At 43.7% G+C, this 27,490-nt stretch overlaps 1 protein-coding gene across 1 annotated transcript in view; it reads left to right on the top strand.

Annotated features, from left to right (window-relative positions):
* Positions 1–3,479: 3,479 nt before the first annotated feature.
* The window catches only part of igsf3 (immunoglobulin superfamily, member 3), a 53,891-nt gene continuing 29,880 nt past the window's right edge, over positions 3,480–27,490 (top strand). The window contains exons 1-2 of the mRNA XM_062457206.1: positions 3,480–4,586; positions 14,667–15,047. Of these exons, the coding sequence (XP_062313190.1) occupies positions 4,547–4,586; positions 14,667–15,047 (421 nt within the window). The 5' untranslated portion in view covers positions 3,480–4,546. The remainder of the gene's footprint in view (positions 4,587–14,666; positions 15,048–27,490) is intronic.

The raw sequence follows: 27,490 nt of genomic DNA, 5'->3' as shown, positions 1-27,490 counted from the left end.
CATGAACGCAGAGAGAGATAGAGGGCATGAATACAAGGGCATGAGTCTAATGGAAAGATAGATATAAATGGTTGGGGCCAGACCTGGGTTGAGCAAGGTTATGAATGTTGCCAGTTGCCAGACAGTGACAGTGTGTCCACCTTTCTGGTTCATAATGAAGAGGGTGAGAAAGAAGAAGCAGTAGTATTCACCAGCTGTTGAAACAACAATGCTCTGCTCCTATTATTCCCCCAGTGGTCCTGTGACCCAGGTGCTGCAGTACGAGTGTGTGAAGTGTGAAACTGCAGGTTTTACAGAAGCTTTACTGGCTCACTTTAACAGGTTTGAGATATTTGGATCTAGACTGGAGAAAAATAACTGGAGTTAGAGATTGAGATAAAGAGATGATAGGTCTAAGATGACAGGTCTAAAATAAGTAGTGTTCAGTCATTTCTCATTTCATATTAATACTCTGCATTAGGAGTCCATAATTAATAATTGATGGAAAATATAGCAATGTGGTTGCTTCCGGTGGTCTACTTGAATGTTAAATCAGCTGTGTGTTTGTGTAAGTGTGTGACAGTTGTAAAACATGTGAGGGTATGTGTTGACTTGTGTGTATCCCCAACTAAACATTCAGCTTGTTCTTTACTTACATTTACATTTATGCATTTAGCAGACACTTTTATCAAAAGTGACATCCAAGAGAGAGCTTTATAAAAGTGCATAGGTCACTGATCATAACGAGATAGCCCCAAACATTGCGAGCAGCCAAAACACGAAGCATACATTGTGAAAAACCAAATAAGTGCCAAACATTGCGAGCAGCCAAAACACGAAGCATACATTGTGAAAAAACAAATACTAAGTGCCAAAGGGAAGAACCATAAGAGCATGCAGTTAAACAAGTTACAATTAAACAACATGAAACTCAAAAAGTGCAAGAGTGTACCTGTAGAAAAATCAACAGTGAAATATTTCACAGCGAGTACAAGAATTTAAATCCGTTACAACTAACCAACAAGAGCAACAAGTCTCTCAATAAGAGTCAGTCTTTATCTCTTCATCTTGATTGTCTGTTCCAGTGAGTGAAGTTAAGAGTTTGTTGCCATGGAGGGTGGAGTGGGGCAAAGGGGAAAACAATGGGAATTTGATGGGTTTGTATTGTACCAATACTGGAGAGAAGTAGAAGTGAGTCGAACCCAGTGAAACTGACAGGACTAAGGCCTGGACCAAGGCATAAAGGGTGTATAAGAAGGATACTAACATTGCGTGCTAGGGCAAATATGTATACATGTGTGTGCCTGTGTGTGTGTATACATGTATGCATACATTTTATAAGATGTAGAAAGAAAGTCTATATGTATCTATAAAGTATATTGAGAGAATGCAGTTTTCCAACATCCTGCTCTTTAACACTGACAAACTCCTGTGAAGAGGAGAGAAATGAAATGAATCATTTATTTACAATCTGGATGGGCTATGAAAAAATGTTAAAGTCAGAAGAAAATATGTTTAACAAATCATTTTTCTCTCGGCAATACCCAGTCTCAACCTCAACTGCAACCCAGAGGAGTCACATAAGTTTTACTTTCTCAGATGATGTTACTCTTGATTATAGGGCTTTTCTCACATGCAGGCAGATATATCATGGCTGGATATCATTGTGGAATGTGAGTTAAACGGTGACTGTGTGATCTCTATTTCCATGGAGACTGACCAATTTGGAGTACCTAGGTCCCCGCTCAATGGTGCAACCTGCCACTAAACCGACACGTGGTAGCTGTGTGTATGTCTGTGTGTGTTTGTGTATTTGGGTATTAAAGCTACCTGGAGCAATAAAGGGCTGGTAGAAGGAACATCCAAGTGTGTGTCTGTGTATGTATGTGAGAGCTAAACATTTTCCTATGAGGTTATTCTTGTTACGGTGCAACAATGTTCAGACCTTAAAAAAGGACTCGTGAGATGAAGGTTCAAAGGTGAGTCGCTCTGGATAAGAGCGTCTGCTAAATGTATTTAATGTCCAGGAAAGTTTGTGTGAAGCTGGGGTATGGGCTGCAGGTCTTCAGGCGAGAGCAGGGCAAGGCAAGTAGCTTACTGGAGAAACGCTGGAGTCTCGACCGGGAACTGAAAATCACAGGGAAAAAAGGTAAGTATGTATCCACAAAAATAGGTAGGAATTTGCAATACTCAGAGACTGAGCGGCCTCGTAGTTCACCATGTGGCTGATGTAACGATCTGGCAGAGTTTTGATGGTGAGCAGGGTTTAAATAGGTCATTGGTTGCTGATTTGCCACAGGTGAGAATGGTTGTCTGTTCCCGTAAGACTCCGCCCATACACACACACACAGGGAAAGTGAGGGAGGAGAACACAAGGAAAAGGAAAACAGAACCAGTGTCACAGCCAGGGGCATGACAATTCTTACTTGATTTGCACACACAGAAACCTGCCAATCTGAGTAGATATAGGATAGAGGTCTAAATATACTGACAGATACCCTGTCATAGTTATAGATGCCCATAGCAACTACTACAGACTTAAACTAATGCTGCACAGCACACTACTACAGCTTAACTGCATGCAATATTAAAATCCTTTATCCCCTGACCAATGATCAATATTTATAATCCCAAATGGATTACGCTAGTTTAACAATAAAGATCCACCTTTTTATTCTATCAAACATAGGCTATATTTTATTGCTTCCTCTATCGTTGTTAGCCAAAGTGTATGGAGACATGAGAGATCAGTAAGATGCCAAATCAACTGACTTGAGTAGACTTGAATAGAGCAGTGGTCTTCAACCCTGGTCCATAAGGCCTGTAGACAGTCCCGTATAGATCTTTCCCTGCTCTCACACACCTGATTCAAATGAATGGGTCGTTATTAAGCTTCTGCAGAGTTTCACAGCGGCATTCATTTGTGTGTTGAAGAAGTTCCTGTTTTTATGTTTCCAGATCATTTTAAAGTAGGCTACGTCTCACCTTTTCTACTATCGTCAGGAAGCTTAGCTTTTCTGAATTTCTTTACCACATTGTTCCTTAATCTGTCATGGCTCAATTTATAATATAATTAAATGCCGTTTTAAAGGCAAAATCCTGTTCTTTCATTAGTATTAAAATATCCGCATCTATGCAAGGAACAGTGTTTCTGTAATAGGGTATTGTGCCTACATTTGCAGTTACAATATTGAATAGCCAAGTGCTCTCTACTTGGTTTTAGAATAATTAACTAAGACTCAGAACTCGGTCGTAACCTACGACTGAGTACGAAAACAGACAATGTGAATTATTGGATTTTTGGGGAGTTTATTCGGCACCCTCAACAGAAAGTGTGCATTGATTTCAAGTCGCTGTCCGCTCTTTCATGGAGAGGTGAGGTGTTGCGCTTCACTAGGTCCAGAGAGGTGGAGCTGGACTTGGTCAGCTCCACCCATTTGGCTCTGCAGTGAGCACCACTTGGTTATTGGGTGGGACATGGAAAGTAGGCTAGCCCCACGCATTGGCCGCGGTGAGACTGTGGGGTGGGAGAAGCCTATGCTAAACGCTGCTTCGTTTTCAAATTACAAATAAGGAAAACAACAGTGGCCCATTCACGATTCGAGACTCATACCAGGAAATATCAAGAAATACATCCACGCCTGGAAATTCGAAAGAAAGGAAACGTTATTTGACTTTGAACTAAGGAGACCAACGACTGGCGAGACAGACGTTGGAGAATATACGCAACTAGTAGCCTTGTGTAGTTTTATTTTTTAGGCGGAATGCCTGCAGGTTACTCCGTACGCAGGAGACACTAAAAGCGTTCAATTGCTTTTACAACTCTTGAATTGTCCTTAAGAATCTGAAGAAATAATATTAGGGTTAACTATGGGCTGGATTTTGTGCACCATTGTCCACATTTAGTAATATACGGAATTAGGTTTATCCAACCCACCGATTTCCTTCCTAAATTGTAAAGGCTACGGTATTGATCCTTTATATGGCATCAACTGAATAGAGAACAAAACCAGTGTCTACCGCCGGAGTAAATTAGTGATTTAGGCTATATAGGCAGGTCAGTGCAGGACAGATTCGCGGAACTTTATATGTAGAACGATAGAGTTTTGGGGTCATTGTAGCTTAAGTCTGTATATGTTATCAAAGCTGATCCTCTTGGACTTCTTCTGAGACTGCTCACCAACCATTCTTTTGAGAATCGCCTCCGCAGTCTCTTGGATGCGTCGGGAAGGGATAATAGGTTGGGTCGCCGAGGCGGAGTTATAGGGGCATGTCGTCATTGTGAACAAAAGCTATCTGAAGGTGATAAGTGAAAGGAATACACGCGCTTCTCTAGTTTAACCTAGGCTACTTTACTATCTCACGGAACGTGAACGGAGGGCATCGCGCGGGCTGCTGGCTGGGCGACCTTTCTTCACAGTGGAAAAGATTTCACTCTCAAAGGGACTGTATAGGAGCTTCCGTCCCACGGTAGTTGGTCAACTGCCACTCGTTTTTTGCAACGAACCTTTGCGACCCGAGACGGATTATAGGCTCCTATAACATTATCTTTGTGGGACTGCAGACAATGGGAATCCGTACGCTCCTTATTGCGTGTTCGGTGCTTGGTAAGTCTCGCCTGTTTGAGTGCTTCTCTTCAATGTAGCCGTGTCGGTCGAAGATACCGATTTCTCACATTTTTACTGAATAAGTCTCTTTCGACACACCCAAATAAGAGCACACCTGGCTGTAGCCTATGTCGACAGAATCCAATCTGAGTAATAATGTGAGTAAGTGTGAGGGTGCGTCGGCCAATACGCCATTTAAGAGGTTTTGGGTGATGTGCAATTTTATTAGTCAATCAAATAACATGCCCATGACCAGTTGTTAGGTTGTGTATATGATATCGACCTGGATGAAAGATAAGTGTACGTATGTTTGTGTGGTATTCTAGGTTAATGTGATATTTGGACGTAAATCTCAGATTAACCCTCTGTGGACTGAGCTCCTCTGTTTAAGGATGAGCAGGATCAAACATGACAGGCCACATAACTGTGTAATCTTGATACACACACACACACACACACACACGCACCTACCTCCATGTCAGAGTGTGTGTGCATGTGTGTTGAATGTCAGATAGTGAGGCTCTCCAGGATACTTTGGCGATGCTGATATTGTCTCAGATATACGCCTGTAATGTTCTGTTTCACCCCTCACTTTTGCTCCCTCACACACACATGTGAATAACCAGTCTCACTAATTTGTCACAACACACACATACACACACAGACACTCATTGCGAACTGTTCCAAACAAACACCAGATGGCTGGTCTGTTTCTGGACAGGAAGCATGTCAGAACGGGTGTGCATGTGTATGTATGTGTGACCCAAGAATGGATCATTGCCCACTAAAGAGCCCTGGTTGGATGAAAGGATTAGCTGTCTTCTTTCAGACGATGATGCACAAGATGATGATGCTGATGATGATACGCACACTCACAAAATAAATACTGTATATGTGTGTGTGTATTTAATGACTGACTCGGTAATGGCCCTTTTCCCTAGGAGAAGGACAGGTATTCATACAATTCGTTCAGTTCATACAAGTCATTGTCCTAGACATGAGTAGAGAACAGCAGTATTCAGCTCTTCAGCTGTACCATTCAGACATGTCCTTTTCAGTCTTGCTGCTTTAGGTCTTATATAAATGCTGAGTGTTACACACAAAGTGGCTGGCTTGGTTCCTCCCATAAACGTATAGCTTTATAACATCAAATTCGCATTGTTAATGCACATTGACCACACTTTACCACCAATGTGGGCATCGAGTTTGTGTGTGTTTGTGTGTGCATTTATGTGTGGGAGAGGAGCAGAGAGATTCAAGTGTGGTTTGTGTATGGGAAAGAAAAGTGAGAGACTGTGTGTAGGTGTGTTCATTTGGTTTGTCTATGTGAGAGCCCAGAGTCTCAGCCATCAAGGTGTTTATAACTAAACAGAGCGTGGTGGGATGTATGACTGTTGGGTTCATTGTTAATGTTCACTCATTACTGTTCTCCTTGTCTCAGATCAGATCAGCCTCTCAAAGCCAGTCAGAACCAATAGATGTCTGATCTCAGACCTCCAAACTTAAATTTGTATTTATCATTTTGCATGCCATGGAAATATCCAGCTTCTCAGCTGTTGTACATGTAAATGTAACTCCATCTCTGCTTAAGCACAAAGTACATTATTTCAGTCTTCATTAGTTTAGGTGTTTTCTTTCTTTCTCCCACTCTCATTATCTATATGGTTACAGTTGTACATTTGTCAAATGCAGACTTTTTAAAGGATAACTCCCTCACATCTAAGCAATGCCCCTCACCCCGAGGTATGTCAGAATGACAGCTGTGTGTCACTCACAGCCCAATTGCCATGTGTTTTCCACACACACACGCACACCCACACACACACCCACACATGCGCGCGCACACACACACACTATCCCAGAACGGAAGGAATCTCATTCCTGGGTCAAGACAGAGAGCTCTGTAAACATGTCTCCATTAGACTTGCTAATGTTACTCTGATGCTACAAGTAATTGGTTCTCTACTATATTTTAGAGTCTGTTACATTTACCCAAAATGTTTGGCCAGTATGATCAAGGCAGTCTAAACTTGGATGGTAATGTGATCAGTCAGCCTTTGTATGTGTGTGGTCCTACATCTGTGTGCATTCTACGGCAGTCAAAAGTTATTTTTGGTTTTAAGTTTGCCTGAGTGTCTCTAGATTTTGTGTTGATTAATAGTTGTGTGTACATGCTGTGTGTATAGTCTGTTTATATCCATCACAGTATGTCTTCAGACATTTTCTTTTAATCAGGCTTGTTGTTTCACCTGTCAACAAATGTAACAGTCATTCCATTCAACGGTGCGATTGCTAGGGTGCTGATCAGCAGCTGCTTATGAATATTCACATGCAGAGCTAATTATTGGTCATTATGTTGTTGTAGGCTGAGGGTGGACAGTCCTGATTTGTCAGGGATTGATAGAGCTTTATGTTAGGGCCTGCATGGATGTCAGGCATGCCTGTCTGCCAACTGGCAATATAACACACAGTGGGTATGCATGTGTGTGGATAGGTGGGTGGGTTTGTGTGTGTGTCATTGTCATGCTTGCCCTGAGGACTGTTTACTCCCCTCCCAAATAGGGTTGTCTCTAACTCCCTCCTCACTCTACAGTCCTCACAAATTGTAGACTGGTCACAACTGACTGTATATCGTTGCTTCTAAAAATGACATCTGTATATATGTGTGTGTGTGTGCACTTTATTCCTGAGGACCAGTCCTGATCAAAGGCTGTAGAAGTATTCTGTTGGCTGCCCTCTCTTTCTCCACAGACACACACACTCCCTCCTCCACACCACTAGAAAGTGTATTGTTTCTCACTGGCTCTAGGAGCTAGCCTAGTTACAGAGCCAGACTTGTCCTGGCTTCTACTAGTTATTGTCAGGGCAGACAGGAGGCCTACTGCCCAGTCAATGTTTTTGTTTATTGGAACATATTCTTACCTTGAAAATGTGTTTTTTCCTGGTAGTACCCAAACACGCTTGCATATTACACACAAAGGCAGATGTGGTGCTGCACACTACAGCGCTGCACAATCTAAACAATGACGTGTTCATTGCCTTGCTTTAGAGTAGAATGAGTAGAAAGAATCTGATGGTGGGTTCGTCTGAGCATAATTTAGCATATTTAAGACTTTAGCTCCAACCAGTTTACAGCATGCTAATTATCTATGGACCAAGGGTAGACCAATATGTCTGTCACAACATACGTAGGGTGCTAAGTAGACAGCAAATGGAGAGATATAGAATAAGGAATGTTTGATCATTCCAAAGACCTCTGTCCATTAAGTCCAAGTATGTGGTACTAGAATTGGTACTTCTCTAAAATGACGCGTGACCCTATTGCAGCCCCATGGTCATCAGGCGATTGGAGTGTTCAAACAGGATCTGGGATTCACAGGGTTTTACTTTTCCACAAACACCCACAACTCTCTCTGCTTCTGTCTCCCACCTATATCCAGCCTTGCTGGTTCACACAAGACGCTGTTGCTATGGTGACAGCTCCCCCACTGCACCCACAACCCTAAAGCATTGTCTGTCTCTCTTTCTTCTCTTTCTATCTCTCTCTCTGACACACCACTCACACAGGCTTACTTATTCTCCTACATTTTAATAAAAACATAAATGATGTAACGTTTATCGTCATCCCACATACATCACCACTGTAATATTTTATCTTATTAAATCTTACACATACAGGCGCACACACACATGTCCATGGCAGCCTATTGGTGTGTGTGCTGCTGTTATTTTAAATATGGTTAAAAAGAAGAGCCAGTTATCATGGGAGTGAGCTAATAAGAGATTGATTGATGGATTGTGTGTGTGTGAATCTTAGGCCTGAAAGTACAATTGATTGACAAAGGCAGAGAAGTCTATTTGAAGAGACTAATTAATAGTTAATTAGTTTCCACTCCAAATCTGCAGCTTAATACACAAACATAAGGAGTGATTGACAACTAGCTAGCGTGTCTATCTCACCCACCAACACACACACACACACACACACACACACACACACACACACACACACACACACACACACACACACACATACAACAACAGAAAAGGACATCATGCTACTGTGTAGTAAATAAGTTATATATTTAATGAACCTATCCAGTGTTTGGGTAGTGTTTGTGAATTACTCTGTGGCCAATGTTCTGGTTCAAAAATAGAGTTATCCGTCGAGTGGTGTGTTGATGGTAGTGAGGTTGGAGAGCAGTGAGAGGTTCACACTACCTTAGTGCTGGATTATGATTTATTGCTCAATTGTTTTGGTGTCAGATTCCAATGTTAACTGGTCACAGTCCTAAACTGAGCTGCATGTGCAAAAGAACATAAAGATGTCAATGGCAGCACACTTCTGTAGTACGTAAGTCACTGAAGCCAGCGGTTTTATGTATAAATTGAAGTGCAGTGGAAGCCACCAAATGATGAGCAGATGATGAGGAGAAAGGGAGACATTTTTTTATTTGTATTCACTGAGGGACTCCTACCAGCATAGATTTGTGACAAATGTTAATCTACAGTTGCATAAAGTTGCAGAAATTCCGATATGATTGTTCAGACTGAAGGGGTGTTGCATAAAATCAGACCCTAAATCAGATTTGGGACCACATATGAAAGTGGCTCATATCCAAATTGAAAATATTAGATTCCATCAGATTTCTGCTATTCACACTGTACATTTTTTTTTATCTGAATCATGACCCAAAATCTTTGATTTGGACCACTTTTGCCTGCAGTCAGAATGTAGCCTTTGTCATTCAGTCTGGGTGTGTTGGATGGTGGATTTGGGAGGGTAAAGGGGGTGGAGACTAGGGAACACTGGGGGATGGACGGACAACAGGAGAGTGGTGTTGGGGTAGGGAGCAGGTGGCTTTAATGGAGTTAATTGACTAGGAGGGCGGAAACTCGTGGCTGAGCTGGGAGTAGATGAGAGAGAGTGTGTGTGCGTGTGTGTGTACGTGCGTGCGCGTGTGACTATAGTACACAGTATATAGACTGTGTGACTATAGTACTACAGTGTATAGACTATAGTGCGAAGCAGGATTTGGGGGTTGGCAAGTTAACTTCAGGCAAGTTAACTTCAGGCTATGTTTGAAATAACAGATCATGACACTTATGACAGCACTGCCTCCTGACCAATCAATTCTCAAAATGGCATCATCATTCTTAGAAGATCCAGTGAATAGTGAGAGGGTCAAAGGTAGGTTAAGAGACCGACAAAATCCTTTGATTATGGCTTTCCATGGTAAGTATCTAGAGATAGACCTACGACCTACCCCCCTATATCTGTAGACATAGATTTTCAGCAGAGGAAATTACTTATTTGTCAGCTTTTTGATCCTTTTAAGCTTATTACCTTACTTTAGATTTGAACGTATGCGTTTTTATATTTGTACTTGATTTGCTCGCAAATCCTGTTAACACTACCAGGGATGCTGCTGAAAGAATATGGCATTGTAATTATTGTCAGATCAACTTGTGATTGGGTAGTGATACTGATAATATAAATGCCTAATAACTTGGTTATTTTTAACAGTCGGTCACTTTTTGCCAACTTTCCATCCTGCCTTTGGCAGCAGCAACTGTTTTGCTTTTAGCCTGGATGATATTTATTTATATATTTTTGGTAAAAATAGCCTATTCCTTTTAGAGCTTTCTCATCTTGTGTAAAATATTTGGCTCTGGTAACCATGCCCGTGTTTGATATTGGTCATATGGTGCAAACACCAACCCTTTTACGTAAACCTGCTCTGATATATGAGGGAGAAAAAGAAGCAACGCTACCCATCCCTGACTCCTCTCAATTATTTATTAATTATAGGATGGCTACAGTGTGGCCCTAAGCATATGTAAGCACACACCCATGTCCTGGACCGCCCCTGCTGCACCTAGCCTGGCCCGAGCATCTGTGGCTGATGGGCCTGCTGGTGTTTTGTGTGAATACGGATGCCCTGAGGGGACATCTTTCAGTGCCGGCTCATAGAGCACCGGGTCTTACTCTACTGTCTCACCGCTCCACTGGAACCACGGCGAAAGACGAACTGCACTCTAGTAGATAGATGTGTGTGTCAAAGAAAGATGGATGTGTATTTATGCTTGTACAGCATGTGAGGGAGGGATACCGGGGCAGTTTGTGTGCATTGGTAAGAAAGAATAAGATAAGGAGAGAGGGTGTGTGCATCTGTGTGAGAGAACGTGTGTCTGTATGAGTGTGTCGGCAGGATTTTACTCCGCTCTTGTGTAACAAAGCTGTCACGTAGGTAACACTTTTCATGCCACCACGGGTGTGTTTGTGGAATTTCTGGAAGTTTGACCAATATTGTCATGGGTAATGAATGCCACTTGGGTATTTTAATGGAGACACCATGGGGCTGTAGGCAACGTGATGGACAGCTAAATGAGCAAACAAGGGAATTGCCACCAAGGTAAAATGGGGACCCTTAACCAAAATGCAGTTTCCTTTGGTAAGTGAATCCCCATAGAAGTAGAGTGGGCATCTTATGTTATTTTTTCCAATAAAGGTGCTGAAGTAGTACTTTTCAAATGGTACCACTGCCTAAATGGTCCCTGGACCAACTTTCACAAACTCTTTTTAAGTATTGTTATAGTATAGTATATATTTATATAGTATAGTATATAGTTAATAGATGAAAAGGCCCTTGTAAGATGCTTATTAGTGTGTTTGCTATCAGCAAGGCATACTATTGTTATCTCAAATATTCTTATTATTAGGGTTCCTCCATCATAAGGAAACCTATTGTTACTGTATTAATAGGTTTCACCGCCAGGTGATAGTAGGCAATTAATAATTGTACTGTTGTTGAGGCCTTTTGAGGCTATGTTCATTTTCAGTGCTTCACTGCTAAAACGTAATTTTTTCATAGAGATTCAGCATTGGTTGAAGGACAGAAACTACAGAGTAGTTTCTCTCTCTCAATCTCTCTCAATGTCTCTCTCTCTGTGAGTGGCCGTAATAGTCAGTAGTTAAAGTTCTCTGCACATCTTTTACTAGCCTTTAATGTCTGCAATTACTGCTGTCCTCTCGTCTCTCCACTGTTTCATTCCACCCTCTTCTTTGTTCCTCTTGTCTCTGTACTCCTCCCTCCCTTCTCTTCTTCCTCTCCTTCTCATTTTTGATTCCACTATTTTCTGTACTCGGAAACGGTTTAACCTGGGGTTTGTAGTGTACAGAGGAAAATGCGCGTGTGCGTGCACGCACACACAGAAGTTGTGTACACCAGTCCCTCAGTGTGCCTCATGCAGTACCCTTGAGACTGGCTCGGCCGCTCTGTCTCTCCTCTCCTCTTCTTCACTCCTCCTCCACTCCCTCCCTCTCTCCCTCTGCCTCTCTGATGATCTTTACAAGACTTCAGTTCTCAGATGAGAGTGAGGCTCCCACTGGGAGGGAGGACACTAGCTCGGTCCTGCTCTTTATTTCCTTCTTTTTTTATTTTAGTAGTGGATGCATATTTCACCACCTTATGCTGCCTTGTCCCCCGGAAAGTATGAGGGTCTCGTTCAGATGAGCTTCTATCCTCCTGTGTGGGTGACAGAAATTGCCCCTCCTGTTGTCTTTTTTGAGGGGAAACAGGATATTACTGTCCTCACTAGCTATTCACATGGACTGCACACATCCCATAATAACAACCTTCGACAATGGTGATTTTCCATGACGCTGGAAAAAAGCATTATGCAAAAACACCACCCATCCCACACACCCAGTGACATCACATACAAAAAGGCAGATGATTGGCCACGCCTCAGGGTCTGATGGGACTCGGAAGTTGAGCCCTGAGATATTGCAATAAGAATGTGATTAAATAAATGCCTTTTATAATGGTCAGGTCACGTAACTTGTCCAGACAAAAACCTTCTGTCAACACAAGTTTAAAATAAACATCAAAAAGGAATGCAGAGATTAACACAATTGAATGTACATATGAATTTACTTGCACGTAAGGTGTAAAGTGGTTTGTAGACCCTGTTCAACTAAAGAGGAATGGGGAGGGGGGGGGGGGCGAGAGAGGAGAGAGAGATCCCAGCTGCTGCATACACAGAGACAAGAGAAGTGGTTGAAGTGAGTGTGCGAACATACTTGCATGTCTAAACAGTGTAAGGTGATACAGATAGTAGGTCCCTTTCCAGTCCAGATGTGCTGTGTGTCACAGGCTAAACTAGTGGTGTGTGTGTGCTTCCTGCTGTTTTAACTCAGGACGAGACACCAACCACAAATGATTGGATTAGTGTTTAACCCCCCCCCGCTCTTAGCATAATCCTCTTAGTAGCTTCCGCTATGTGTGTGTATGTGTGCGTGTAATTCTCAAATCTTCCGTCCCTGTTGTTTGATGGTCAGTATCAGCCGGCAGTGAAGCACAGAGGTCATAACAAAGGTATTTGTGCGAGTGTATACTTTGTGTGTATGTGTGTGAGGAGACAAAGGCTGAGGTTTGTAGACACAAAAATTGGGGGGGGGGGGGGGGGTCTCCAGCTTGATAGATGAGTGGTTGTTTTAGGGCTTTAGCCTGGTAAATGCAGTGCAGCCAGCCAGAGGTGACGAACAGAAGTGAAAGAGGGATTATGATGGAGGGATGGACAGAAAGTGATCAGTTTGAGGTCTGCTTTCGGAACGTCATTGTCAGACTTCCTCAAATAGCCTTCAGAGAGACGGGAGCTTTGAAGTTCCGAGAGCCGCTTATATCCGACACTAAAAGACACAGAGAACCGCAAGGCATGGAAGAGACAGCAGTTTACTCTGGGGTGTGTGTGTGTGTGTGTGTGTGTGTGGGGGGGGGGGGGGGTTGAGAATGAAGAATTTACCCAGAGGGAGGGAGTGGGGGAAGAGAGATGGAGGGAGAGTGTGGCATGTGGAGTGTGAAGAAAGCAGCGAGAGAAGACTGGAGGAAGGCACTAAGAAATAAGGGGGGGGGGGAAGGAATGAAGATGCCAGCAGAGAGAAAGTGAGAGAGAAGGAGGGAGGGACGGATGGAAGATTATTTTTTTATTATTACAAACATACAGTAGTGTACAGTTTCAGAAGCAAGAATGTGGATGATGTCAGTCTCAGGAAATGACACTACTGCTATCAGTAATATGAACAGCCGTTATTTGAGAAGCAGAAATGTAGCAGCATGACTGTGCTGTATGTGGTCAGACGGAGGGGCTCCATGCAAGCACTGCTAATCCTGTTAGCCCTGCTTTTCAAGTTAGCCCTAGCTAGCATTATTAACCATGCTAAATGGCATTGTGACATTAGCATACTGCTACATTAACATCACAAAGCAACAGAGAGCAGGATGCTTCTTGACCTCATACATGAGTTTGTCCCTCTTTTTCCCTTAAACGTCTCTCTTCCTCTTTCTTTTTCTCTTCTTCTAGTTGTGTTCATTTCAGACCAGTTAGTGTGTTAGTAGTGATCCACTGGAATCAGCTGACCAGAGAGTTATTTATGTCTGTTAATTCTTCACTCTTATTGACTGAAAATCCTATTGAGTTGCGTCAGCCAACAACAAATCAGAGATTTGTGACGCTTTGTGAGCGCTTGATCAAATGTGCCAGCAAATAAAATAGAGACAAGTAGGAATAAGAGTATAAAATGGGGAAAATGGAGGCTTCACTCGTAGTGTGGTCAGCCGAAACACTGACCACAGATGTTGTAACTGAGATGTTCCTCTAAGAGAAAGAAAAACTGATCAATCCTGATCCTGGGTAAGGGTTATCCTGATCATGGTGTAATGGTCATTGTGCCGTAACAGACAAAAACCCAGTGACCTCACCCACGCTATACACCCCTTTTTCGATCTCTATCTCCATCTCTCTCTCTCTCTCTCTCTCTCTCTATCTCTCTCTCTCTCTCTATCTCTCTCTCTCTCTCTCTCTCTCTCTCTCTCTCTCTCTCCTTTGCTCTCTCTCCTTCCCTCTCTTTCTATGTCTCTCTTCTCCAGGGAGGCTGCGGGAGCTTCAGTTGGGCTGGCAGAAAACATGTTGACACCAGTTCTGTAACCGCCGTTCTATGACACCTGTCCCTCCTCCCCCAATCTCTCAATGCATCTCACCCTCTGCCCCCCTTGTCTTTCTCTCTTCGCTCCCCAGCTGGAGTGGGCCTGGCCCAGAGGGTCGTGACGGTGCAGAGTGGGCCGCTGGTACGGACGGAGGGCTCCCACGTGACCATCTGGTGCAACGTGACTGGCTATAAGGAGGGGGTGGAGCAGGACTTTGAGTGGTCCATGTACCTGACGTCGGTGCCAGACCGGGAGATCCGTATCGTCAGCACGGCCCAGTCGAACTATGCCTACGCCGTGTACGCCCAGCGCGTCAACAGCAAGGAGATCTACGTGGAGCGCCTCAGTCAGGATTCGGCCCTGCTCCACATCGCCAAGGTGCAGACCAGAGACCAGGGCCTCTTCGAGTGCTACACCCCCAACACCGATGGCCAGTACTTGGGCTCCTACAGTGCACGCACCAACCTCACAGGTAAAACTGTTAGAAATGACGCGCACACACACAGTGAGAGAGCTGGCACCAGTCCTAGAAAAATCGTTCCTCACTGTCTAACCCCCTAGGGTTGTTTTAATGAATGTGTGTGTGCATGTGTGTGTGTGCATGCTTGCATGGGTGTGTGTTAGCCTTGCATTTTGCCAACATCTGTTCCTATGTGCCACTCCCTGAGACACACAAACACATATGCCCACACTCCAATGCCATCTGAACTTTTATAGAAATTCCAGGGGCACAGCTGGTGTGGTTGGATATCCTGCCCCCTTCCTGTCATCATTCTTGAGATGCTGACCTTGATACGGGTCAGGGGTTAAACCCTTGTGGGATTATGGTCACTTAGTTGGGAAGAGTCCTGGAGCAGTCTCTGGTAACAGCATCCTGAAAGCAGTATGAGGGAGACAGGCTTCTTACTGTTGTGCTGCATTAGCTTGTGTTACAGTAGCTTGTATTACTGTAGCTTTTGTTACTGTAGCTTGTGTTACATTAGCCTTTGTTGCATTAAGATGTGTCACCAGAGGCTGTGTTACAGACAGTGTTGTAGATATTTAAGATGTAGACACCGTCTACATCTTAAATATCTACGACAGTATATTATTGTAGTGTTACGGGAATACATGGTACAGTTGTAGTCAATTGTCGTATGGTATTGTAGGTGGTTTTTGTGGTGTATATTGTCATGTTATGTTTGTGTACACTCGTGTTAAGGTACTGGGGTTAAGATTAGGGGAGCTGGGAATCCAAGCTGTCTGCTGTATGAGAGCTATGCTGTCAATGTGGGCCATGGCTCAGATGTAAAATAGTGCTGCAGATAGCGTACCGTATTTATAGACCTGTGTGTGTGAGTTAGGAGGTGTTGAGGGACTGCCTTAACTCAGCCCTTCTATGTATCTCTAACCTCTTAACCCAGTTCGGGGGGGAACTTGCTCTCCTCTTTCGCCCCCAAGCAGCTGCACATGTCCAGACACACAATACCCTTTCTTCTCTCTCTGAGTCTCTCTGTCTCTGTCTGTGTCTCGCTCTCTGTGCGTTTGTACAGAGGACCCTGTCTTACAGCAGGAAGTGTGTACGCTTCGGCTGTCACATGGCCATAGGGAAGTTAGGGGAGAGGTACCGACAGGAGGAGAGGGTAAGAGGAAGGGAATGAGATAATGTAATAAAAAAGGAATTCATTTAGCAGACTCTTTTATCCAAAGCGAAGTACAGGAGAGAAGATAGGAGATCTATCTATCTAAAAAAAAACTGTCTGTGTGTGTGTGTGTGGGGGGGGGGGGGGGGGTGTATGCTGAGTACCAATGACACACACAGAATCTGAACGTGTAATGTGTCATTGGTATCTGTACGTAGTTGATTGATGATGAGGGGAACCTTACACCTGCCGCACTGACAAAGGTGTAAGAAATACAGAAGCACACCTGGCTCCAATCTTGCCTGAAACTGTGTCTACGGTGTATCAAATTGACTGAGTCACTGTCTATTGTTTGACACCTCAGCGGTGTGTGTGTGTGTGTGTGATGCTTCAGGAGATTGATACTGTTCTGTTAGAGCTTTTATTGAGAGACAACTGAGACAACCATCAGTCAACAACATATGTTTGTGTGAATGATGTATTATTATGAGGCTGGCCCTTGGCCCAAGATATGCCCCAGAGATATTATAAGTGAACCTATTTTGGCCTCAGCCTCCATTTCTAGTTCCTATCCCTGCATCTCAAACCGCATATTTCCTTTTTCTTTTAGTACGTACTGCAGCTTTAATTACGAAGTAAGGGCTGTGAGGTACATGCAGTATGCATACATCAGAATCAGAATTCTGATTCTGAGGTACATGCAGTATGCATACATTTGGGACATACTACTTTGTCATTACATTGCACCTTGTACTTGGCCCTCTTGCATCCATCACAGTTCTTAGTGCAACATGTAAATATTGTTGAAGAAATGGTTGATGCTACATCTTTTACAGAGGAGTTGACCAGAGATGCGCATACTGTCAGATGGCAACCAGAGCTCTGCTGTTGTTACTTTGTAATGTCTGTAGTTCAGTTGATGTCACATATCTTCTGCTATGCTGAGGATTGTGGATCAGAATAGCCCGAACAGCCTGCTGGCTTGCATACTGCAAAATGTGAGCGGATGCAGTCGGACATCCTGGTATTGGTTCTAGCATACTAGTATGGTAGGGTATTGACACGCAAGGTATGTTGAAACTGTACATCTAAACAGTTATTTGATAAGCTTTGGTTTAAGATCTTCACATGGCCTTAGTCACACACATACACACACACACACACACACACACACATACACACACACACACACACACACAGAAGGAGGATTCATGGGCAGCTTGTGGGAGACAAGGACAACAGCATGACATGGCCATGAGGACGGTGCTCGTCCTACGCACCAGCCTGTGTGTGAGGCTGTCCAACCCACACCAGACTGTGTGTGTGTGTCTACATGTGTGTGTCTGTGTGATGGAGAAAGATTCTGTCCAGGCTCTGTGAGAATTGAAACAAGCAGCAGACTGCTCTTACACATTGTACCACTCACAGTCACCATCACAAGGGAGCTGCAATGAGTCAGACTGAATTACAGAAGGACAGCCTTCTAGTTATAGACAGGGTACTTTACTGTAGGAAAGGGGAGAGAGATAAGGAAGGAGAGAGGGGGAATGAGAAAAATGAGAGGGTAGTGGAGAAGAAAGACCAAAGGAAGGAAGCTTGCATATGAGGAAAAAGAGAGTAAGAGGTGTGTGTGTGTGTATGTATGTATAAACAAGCATCAAGTACTCCTGAAGGTGTCGGCATGCCCATTCATTTTGTTGAAATATTTAGCCTTTAAATTGAGAAGCAAATGTGTGAGTGCGAGAGGAGATACAGCGAGGGAACACATTGTGGGATGGATTGGGAAAGAAGGATTCAACATGGAGTTGAACAGTACAGCAGATGCACAGGACAGATTTACCGACAGACAGTGATGGAAAGAGAGGATAACGGGTGGTCTTGATAGGGAAGCTGCAAGAGGACGAGAGCTGAGAGAGAGAGGGAAGATGGAGTCGGGACGCATAATCTGTCTCATGTTTGTGTATTGATTACAAGTGCAAGTGGACTGCCTTTGACTGGAATACTTTATCTCTCTATCTCACACAGACACACACACAAACGCACACACTTCCGCTATCTTTCCCGCTGACACTTACTCTGTTGTTCCTTCCTTCCTTACATCCCTTCCTGTACCTTCACTCTCTCTAATATGTTGTGTTATGGGGATATTGTATTTGTACTGTATATGTAATCTGTAATGTATGTGTGAGGCTCTGTACAGACTGTGGCAACAAATATCCATGGAAAAGGACGAGAATCTATTTATGCATCTCACTATCTCTCTGTCTCTCTTTAAATCAAATCTAATTGGATTTGTACAAGCAGTGTCACAGAGGACTTCACATACACCCATAGTACTGCACTTAAATTAATCAACAACAACTCAACCACTCACACACTAATACAGTCCCTAGCAACATCAGCTTTTGCAATGGTGATCTGCCCACTTGTCTGCTCTGAATCCTTCTCTTTATTCTTTAACTCTTGCCCTTTCTGACCACACCTTCTCATTTTCATTTGCTACCACTTCTATTTGACTGTGTATGTGTATGCCACATTGAGCTTGTGAACACTTGCATGGAAGAAAATATTATTAGTCCAGTACTCTGCCATTTCCCAGCAGATCTCATCTCCCCTAACAGACAGATCTGCCTGCTCAATGGCATTACCACTGGTCTGACTCTACGCAGGCACGGAAACACACACACACACACACACACACACACACACATCCATCCACTCTCTCTTTCTCACTCACGCACACACACCCTGGTGGGCTGTCAGTAAAGACAGATTTTCCACCAGTTATTGACTCTAGAGAGCCAGTGTTGAAGAGCTCTCATTGGAACACATTCACGTGAAGCATGGCAGAACATTAGAAAGGGCACAATGCACTCATACACACATGGGCCCAGTAGAACAGGAGAATAGAATGTCTTAAATCAAAAAAACAAATGCAATGCCCGTGCACATGATGCGGGTGATAAAGATGTTGGTTAGTTGATTCGGTTTTATCTTCCTTGGAGTTTGTGTGCATGGGTAAAACCTTTTCTGTTTTATTATAGATCTTTCTGTGCGTCCACATGGATTATCAGTAAATGCATTAATTCGACATAACAAAATTCACTGATCTATGCGAAAATATTCAAATATATGGGGAGTCAGTTGGCTGAGCGGTTAGGGAATCGGGATAGTAATCTGAAGGTTGCCAGTTCGATTCCTGGCCGTGCAAAAATTACATTGTGTGTGGGCAAGACACTTCACCCTACTTGCCTCGGGGGGCATGTCCCTGTACTTACTGTAAGTCGCTCTGGATAAGAGCGTCTGCTAAAATGACTAAATGTAAATATATATATTGCTGTTAGCTAGTCAGCATTTCATCCATAAAAAAACCCTTTTGAAATAAGCTGATTCAAACGGTTGTGCCAGAGTTATCAATGAGCACTGTTTATTTGGCCTCATCTCGCTGTAATACTGATACAATAACGAGCTTCTAAGTAGAACCCGATAATGTATACATTTCCTGGAACTGTAATAATGCTTTCAAATGTAATACATTTGTAATACAATAACATTTGCACTAAACCTTCCTCTTCACTCTCTACGTATATACCACGGATTTTCAACAAAACATTCCTCACAAATACATCCGCAAACCAACAAAACAACATTCAGTACAATGCATTCAAAAGGGGTCTACATAAGCACTCATAACACCTATGTAAACGCTACATAATGCCTGGCAGCATACATAACCTGTCATAAATGTTTGTACCATCTTGTCATAAAGTGTTATCATGCCACTTTCAGTGTCAAATTGTGCCAGTGACAGAGGACAGTTGACATTGACTGTCATATTGATATGTTATGACATTTTCAGCAACAAAATGACAGTACTTTACGACAGTTGACATTGTCGTTCTGCATGTTCCTCATTTAAGGGACCAATCACCCAAACATCTCAAATACATATTTTTCCTTTTACCTGGAGTGCCATTTATCTATCTAGATTGTTTTGGAGATGTCAGTCGTAGAGATGTCTGCCTTCTCACAAACATAATGAAACTAGATTGTGCCTGTCTTGTGGTGATCAAAGCAACAAAAAATACATACTAAAATCTCCTTCGTGTTTGTGTGTCCCAGGGATCCTGGGAGTTGTGTTGTCAAGGGCAATACCCCCTGGTAGGGTCTCCCAAGGCAAATGCACAACACATTTACACCGCACCCACTCAATAACTACACCAATACTCTCCATGGAAATATGGGCTTTTACGATCATGAAATGAATGTGAAATGAGAAGGGATTTAAAATGCTAGTATTATGAGGGTGTTATCCATGTGTGTATGTTTAAATATGTTTCAAAATAAAATAGAAAATGGGCCAGAGAAGCGCCAGTGTTCCTCCGTGTTGATTAGCTTAGCTAAGTGCTAGGCTAACCCTCAGGGCCTTGCTGCCTCCTCTCAGTGGGAGATTAACGCTACACAGCGGCACAATGAATATGAATGCTCCATGAATATGAATAGAAATAGGAAAACTAATGTTACCAATGTGTGCTTTAAAGTGTATATCTGTTAATAAGGCTGTGAGTGTTGGTTTGAGTGTCTAAAGTGAGAGAATGGAGGAGGGAAGTGCCACGTGTCTAGGACAGCGTAGTGTTCTGATGTTTGCTGTTTGTTTGGGCTAAAAGGGAAGCAGGATAAAACAAGGGGTCTGGAGTTTTACTCTTTCTGTCTCACTTTCTTTCATTTATCTCACAATCTTTATTTTTCTCTCTTTTTCTCTGTCTCAGTCTGTCTTTCACTCTCAGCTTTCCGTGTCACTCTCTTTTTCTCTCTCCATCTCTCTCTTTCTCAAACACACCCACACGCCCTCACGCTTGCACATACACACCCGGCCATGTCAAAACCTGTGAGTGTGAACACACACTTAGAGTCTAAAAGACTAAGACTGAGACTAAGACTAAGTCTTTCAGTCTCCCTACAACCTTCTCTAAGGGACTTGTGGATGTTCAAACTCTCTCTCTCTCTCTCTCTCTCTCTCTCTCTCTCTCTCACTCACTCACTCACTCACTCACTCACTCACTCACTCACTCACTCACTCACTCACTCACTCACTCACACTCTCTCACTCACTCAGTATCGCACTCTCTCACTCACTCACACGCACACACACACACACACTCATACACTTTCTCCAAGACAGACGGAAGACATATGCTGCCACCTGTGTCTTAGTGCAAGGGTTGCACCTTGCCTGGGGGGACTGTGAAAGAGAATTGAGAGTGTGTGTGTCCGTGTGTGTCCACATATGTGTGTGTGTGTGTGTGGAGGAGCTCCCCCCTCTCGTTTGCTTCAGCTCAGACAGACAGAAGCTGTCCTCATTTGCTACCCTCCTTGAATGGTGCCTCATCTGCCCACTCATGCAATCCCCATCCTGTGTGACCAACTTCCCAGTCACACACACAAAGAGACACACACAGCATAACAGCATTTTCTTCTTTGTCAGCTAACACACACCGTCCCTAGTCAAGCCCGGCTTGCCCGTTGTCCTCGTCCTCTTCGTCTGACCAGATGAGAGATGCACAGCCTGCCCGGTTTAACACTAATACATGACTCAGTGCTTCCATACCACACACACACACAAACAAACACACAACCACCTTTGAATATACTGACAGCACCTGGTATTGCCTTGGAGACAAACTGATGAACACGTACACACACACACGCAGAAACAAAGCCATGGTCAGATGTCAGGTCTATTACTGTCACCAACCCTCGGGATATCTTTAATAGTTCACAGTTCCTGACCATCTGCGTTTGGGGAGATGGAGAGAGAGAGGCAGCATAGAAGGATGAAGGAAGGAGTGGGAGCGTGGGGAACGTTGTGAGATGGGAGGGATGAGTAGGAGGGGATGAAAGAAAGGAAAGATTTGGGAGATTGAGAGAAGCTGTCAGCTCATTTAACAATGTATTGGATCTGAACATGCTTATGCATCTTCATAAAGGTGACAGGTTCTGATATTTTTGTCCGCATGTAGGTTGTGGTCATTTTTATCAGATCAAGTGCTTTCAAATTATGTTTCATGCATTGAAATCTGAAATGTTTTGAAGGGGAGATATGAATGAATGCTGGTTTGAATGTTGGTACCCCTTAAATCAACGAGCAGAGAAAATCCCCTTGAAAGATGTTGACTTTTTCCAGGAAGGTAATGGGTGAGAACAATAGCTGGTTAACTCAACCCCCCCAATCCCTCCCCATCCCCCTCTCCAAATGGACAACGATGTAGCAAGTGCGCTAGCTAACATAGCTAACAACTATTTGACTAAGGAAGGCACACAGACGCATGGCTATCGATTCTCCGCATGTTTACCACATAACAGCTTCAGAAAGAATATGCAGTCATTTTATTCAGCACGTATCACAAATGTTTCCCTCATGCTCAAGCTTTTTAATGCCACTTAGATGGATATTTAAAAAAACTCACGTTGATAAGCATCTCTGGGACGGTACAGACCCATACACACATGATGAGGAATAGCCTACATCCCTCAGTCCTTTCTCTTGGCTGGCGTATTCAAATTGTATTTACAGTTCGACAATTGGGTGAGACAGGAAAAAGCAAGCGTGGAATTAGGAGGTGGATAGAGTAGAGGGAGATAAAAAGGAATAGAGAGCAAGAGAGAGACGAGTGACAAGGGAGCGTGAGATGGGATAAAATGGAGGGTGAGATTGAAAGTAAATGACGAGGAGACGTGAAGAGATGCAATATTCTATGTTTTTGAGGTATTGATGAGGGTTCCTTTGATGCAATCAGAGGATTCAAGGCAGTGATTGCTTTTCTCCTAACACTCTTCCATGCTCTCAGGGAAATCTGTCTTTCATACACCCACCTCTTTCTTCAAACTACCAAACTACCTCATCTCCCACCCCTCCTTCTAATTGTTCACTTTTCTGTCTCCCATGAATCTCTCTCTCTCTCTTGCTCCTTCCCAAGATGGGGTTCTGTGAGAAGGAGTAGGGTGTCTCTAGTGTGTGTTAGCTGTGTGTGTGTGTTCATGTATGCGTGTGTGTTGTTACACCTAATTAGCCCAGGCTAGTCCAAGCTGGTGCACACACAAGGTTGAATCCAAGGGCCACACCTGAGCTATTTTAATTACCTAATCATGTTAGGTTAAAACAACACAAACGTTATAATTGTAAGAAATGGGGCATAGAATTGACGTGAAAGAAGTGTTTGGCTGTTGGTGTCCTTTTTCATTATACTGCAAAATGTGCTCAATATAATGTATTTGTCCATGAATCCCTCCTATCCCTCTAGTCAGCCTGCTAACTCAACTCCACCACCCCATATCACTCCGTCTATGTTAATACACAGCCCACTGACACTCTCTATGTCTGTCTGATGCTCTCTGTCTGTATTTTTCTCTCTCACACTTTTTTATTCCAATCTGTCTAATACAAACACTGCCTTTTTGTGACCTCTTTTTCTCTAACACTTCCTTACTCGCACTCTCTCTCCCTTATTATATGCACACACACACATGCACTGGCCTGAGGTGGTCCGGCTGTCTTCCTGAGTGCTTGGGTTTGGGTGTGTGTCTGTGTGTTGTGAGTCAATGAGCAGTCCCTCTCCTCCCTATCACTGGCCTGTGGGCAATGGAGGAGAGCGGTGGTGGTGGTGGTGGTGGTGGTGGTGGGGGGGAGGGAGGGAGGTAGTCGAATGGGCTGGGAGGGTTAGATTTCTCTGTGTGTCAGAGCAGCTGTCCCCTTTGGGCTCCCTGCTCTGTGTGTGTGCGTGTTGAAGAGAGGCTTATTCTCATTCCGCCATCTGCCTTGAGGTATAATGAGCGGTAATATCTGCAGGGGTTCTCCTGTCATACAGATACGCGCAGAAATACATTTTCACACTCACCATAAGGCCAGTTCTAAATTCAGTAACGTTGTATTTGGAACTCTTTGAAGTGTGTGAGTGAAGAGCTTATCACTTCTGGTTGAACTGGGCTGGGTAGTGTAGTGTGAGAGGACACAGACCTGCACAACTCTCTCTGTGATAAACCATGGGAAAGGGAGGAGGAGAAGACAAAACAATACAATAACACTTTATTATCCCCAGGCGGGGACATTTATTTGTTATAGCAACAGAGACAGGCGACAAATATGAGTAAAACATGAATAAAATATATATTATTTATATATCATAAGAATATATATAAAAATCCAATGGACAAATAATAAACATATAATATGAACATGTAAACAACAACAACAACAGTATAAACATATAAGCAAACAATATGAACATGTAAACAACAACAACATCAATATAAACAATCTAAAACATGTGACATGTAAAGAAAGCCTCTCCTACTTCACTTTATCTTTCTTTCTGTTCCTCCTCTCTGCTGCACTCTCTCTCTTTTCTTGTCAGATTATAGGAGATTGGACATGGTGTATTTTTATAGAACTGTGTGGGAGACTGAGAGATGGCTAGGTGTATATGTGTCAGAGTGAACACACACACACATGGAAACGTGCAGAATGTGGAGCTGTTCACTGCATCTTAAGCAGGCACACATGTACACACACACACACACACAGATATAGAGTATCAGAGGCATGGCTGGGAGAAAGGCTCATATGGCTGTGTGCGTTGTATTATAGATGCCTCCCTGCTGTGTGGGGGGAGGGAGAGATGGAGAGGGATGGAGAGGGAAGGAGGTAGAGAGACACAAACAGTGGGAGTATGTGTCATCCTCCTCTCCCTCTTCCTCTTCGTCCTCCCTCACTCTCTCTAGAGGGCTTATTCACCCTTTTCTCCTACTCATCATCAGCCTTTTAGAGATGGAGGGAGAGACAGACAGACAGACACAGACAGACAGACAAAATACTTTCCTTCAGAAGAACGGTTTTGGTAGTACAATTTTTTTGGGGGGAGGTTTCACTGAACAGTAGATGACATCATGTAAAATGCTAAGCTACTTAGATTCACGCGCATACCGCCACACTTTGATAGTACTAATCAGATAGTATCGCACACTCTCTGAGAGGGTATCGCCCACTGCTTTTTTTCTCAGCAGATCTCTTTATTTTCCACTGTGCAATTACTGCCAATTGCTCTCTCGTGCCACCAAAGGACCATTCCTTGCATGCACACATGCATACCCACTCGTGCATTCTTTGGGTCTGCATTGGCTCATTTTGTGCTCCCTCTTTTTTCGTGTGTGTGTGCAACTGTGTGTGTGTGCTCAGGAGTACCGAGGGCATGTTCAAACGGCGGCGACCCAAACGGAGCAGGAGTTCTTATGGCGACACAGTAAACAGGATGTCAGATCTCTGACCTGTCTCTCTCTCTCTCTTACGCACACACACACACACCGACTTGCTGTATTTTATTTGTATTTATTTCTTTACTTTTATTGTGAATCACACTGACCATTTTGACCGTAGAACCACCAGAGTGCAGTACTCTTCTGCAGTACCTCTGTTGACTAACCTATAGGTGATGTGCAATGTTCTATATAAGGACTCCTAAGGTCAGCTGAAGGCCCCACCAGCTGTTCAGTCAGACGACGAAACAGACATGACTTACTTTTGACAAGGTTGACCACAATCACTCTAACTTTCAGTTGTAAAGATGGTGGGGCAGAGGGGGAGCAGAGATGTATAGAGATGTTACAGTAATGTTGTGACATGGGGTGGGGGGGGAAGTGTTGTGTAGGAGGGTCGTAATTGCAACAGCAAGCTGTTGCGTAGGTGTGTTGTTATGGCAACAGCAGTGAACCATCTTCTCTTAAGCTCCTTTTCATACAGAAACCCCTTAATATTGCCGTAAAGTAGTCCCGTCATTACGCCGGCATTGCTCGTTTACATTGAAACAAACAAAGCCAGAACCGTGATCAGAGGTGCAACTTCAACGTTGTTGTATATTGTGCATAGTCCCTCCATGCCGGTTCTCTCTTTTACACAGACTTCGAATCAGCTCTGTGACTACCTCCATTGCTGGCTTATTGCAGGGACAAAAATGACCCGGCATTCCGTTTTCGTAGCTTTTATACAGACCTGTGAGGAGGCATAAAGGCGCAACATTCCTATCTTGAACAGGCGTTGTAAAAGGGGCTTTAGATTCCCTAATCTCCTCCCACTCCCACTCCCCCTCTCCTCTACTCTTCCCTCTTTCCTCTCCTCTCTAACAGCAGTGAGACAGTATTCCTTCCCCCCCCCACTCCCTCTTCTCTCCTTTGCCCTCTGCCGTCTCTTTTGTCCCATGCCCTCTCTCGTCTTCTCACCCCTCCTCTCGCAGCACGAGCCTGGATCTCTTTCCTTCCCCTGACCACTCCTCCCTTTCACGCATCTTCTCTTAGTGTCCCTAATCTCATCTCATCTCCACTCCTCTGACAGGACCACCTTTCACAGCCTCTTCATACTCTAAGTAAAACCTTTGTCACGCCTGTAAGCCCCCTTTCCCTTCTGCTGCTGTCAGAATATGTCTGCCTTGCCACTCCCGTCGGTCTGTAAAAGAACACCGAGTCTCACACTGAACTGCTTGCCTTCATCTAGACTGAATCCCAATGTGACATCCGCACAACTTCCCCAAATGTTACTCTCTGCTATTATTTTGGCCCTATGCAACGCTGACATACATTATGCACATATACAAACCAAATAATGACACTATACACTGGTTTGGATCTGTTTCTTAATATATTTTTGTCTTACATGTTTGTTTGTTGCTCCAGAGCATTGCACACTACCTGATTTTGGTCAGAGGAAAATTGAAAGCGGGGTGGGGAATGAGCCTGTGTTAAGTTGTAAACTAAGCAGTTTGCGGACTGTCTAATGTCAACTTACTGTTGTTATACATGGGAAGGAGGATGCAAATTGTATTTGTTAAATTAAGATAAATGGTAAATGTAATTTAGGGTTTAATGTTTGTCTTTCCCCATGTCTCTTGTGGTTTGGCCAGCCTGTATAAAACCCTCATTTTGTCTCATTAGAGAGGAGAGTTCTCTTATGCAGACCCGCTCTTCTCCCATGCATGTGCGTTGTTTGGGGAAATAAACCCTTCATTTGCCGAATTCCACCTACGACTGTTTGGTCCCTCACACTCAACATGGTCAACTCTTCTCCCCCTGGCCTCCATGCCTCACCTCACCTCTCCTTTGCTTTGCTCCTCCCTCCTCCTGTCCTTTTCTTGTCTCCCCTCTCCTCCTTGCCTCGCCCCTCCTCCCCCTCTTCTCCTCCCTTCCTTTTCATGTGTCTCGTTATTGAGTGTAGCTTGTTAAGCAGACCTAACCTGATGTCATCCTCCTC

Source organism: Osmerus eperlanus, chromosome 3, assembly GCF_963692335.1.
Source record: "Osmerus eperlanus chromosome 3, fOsmEpe2.1, whole genome shotgun sequence".
Taxonomy (NCBI): Eukaryota; Metazoa; Chordata; class Actinopteri; order Osmeriformes; family Osmeridae; genus Osmerus; species Osmerus eperlanus.
This window is presented reverse-complemented; position numbering and strand designations above follow the sequence as displayed.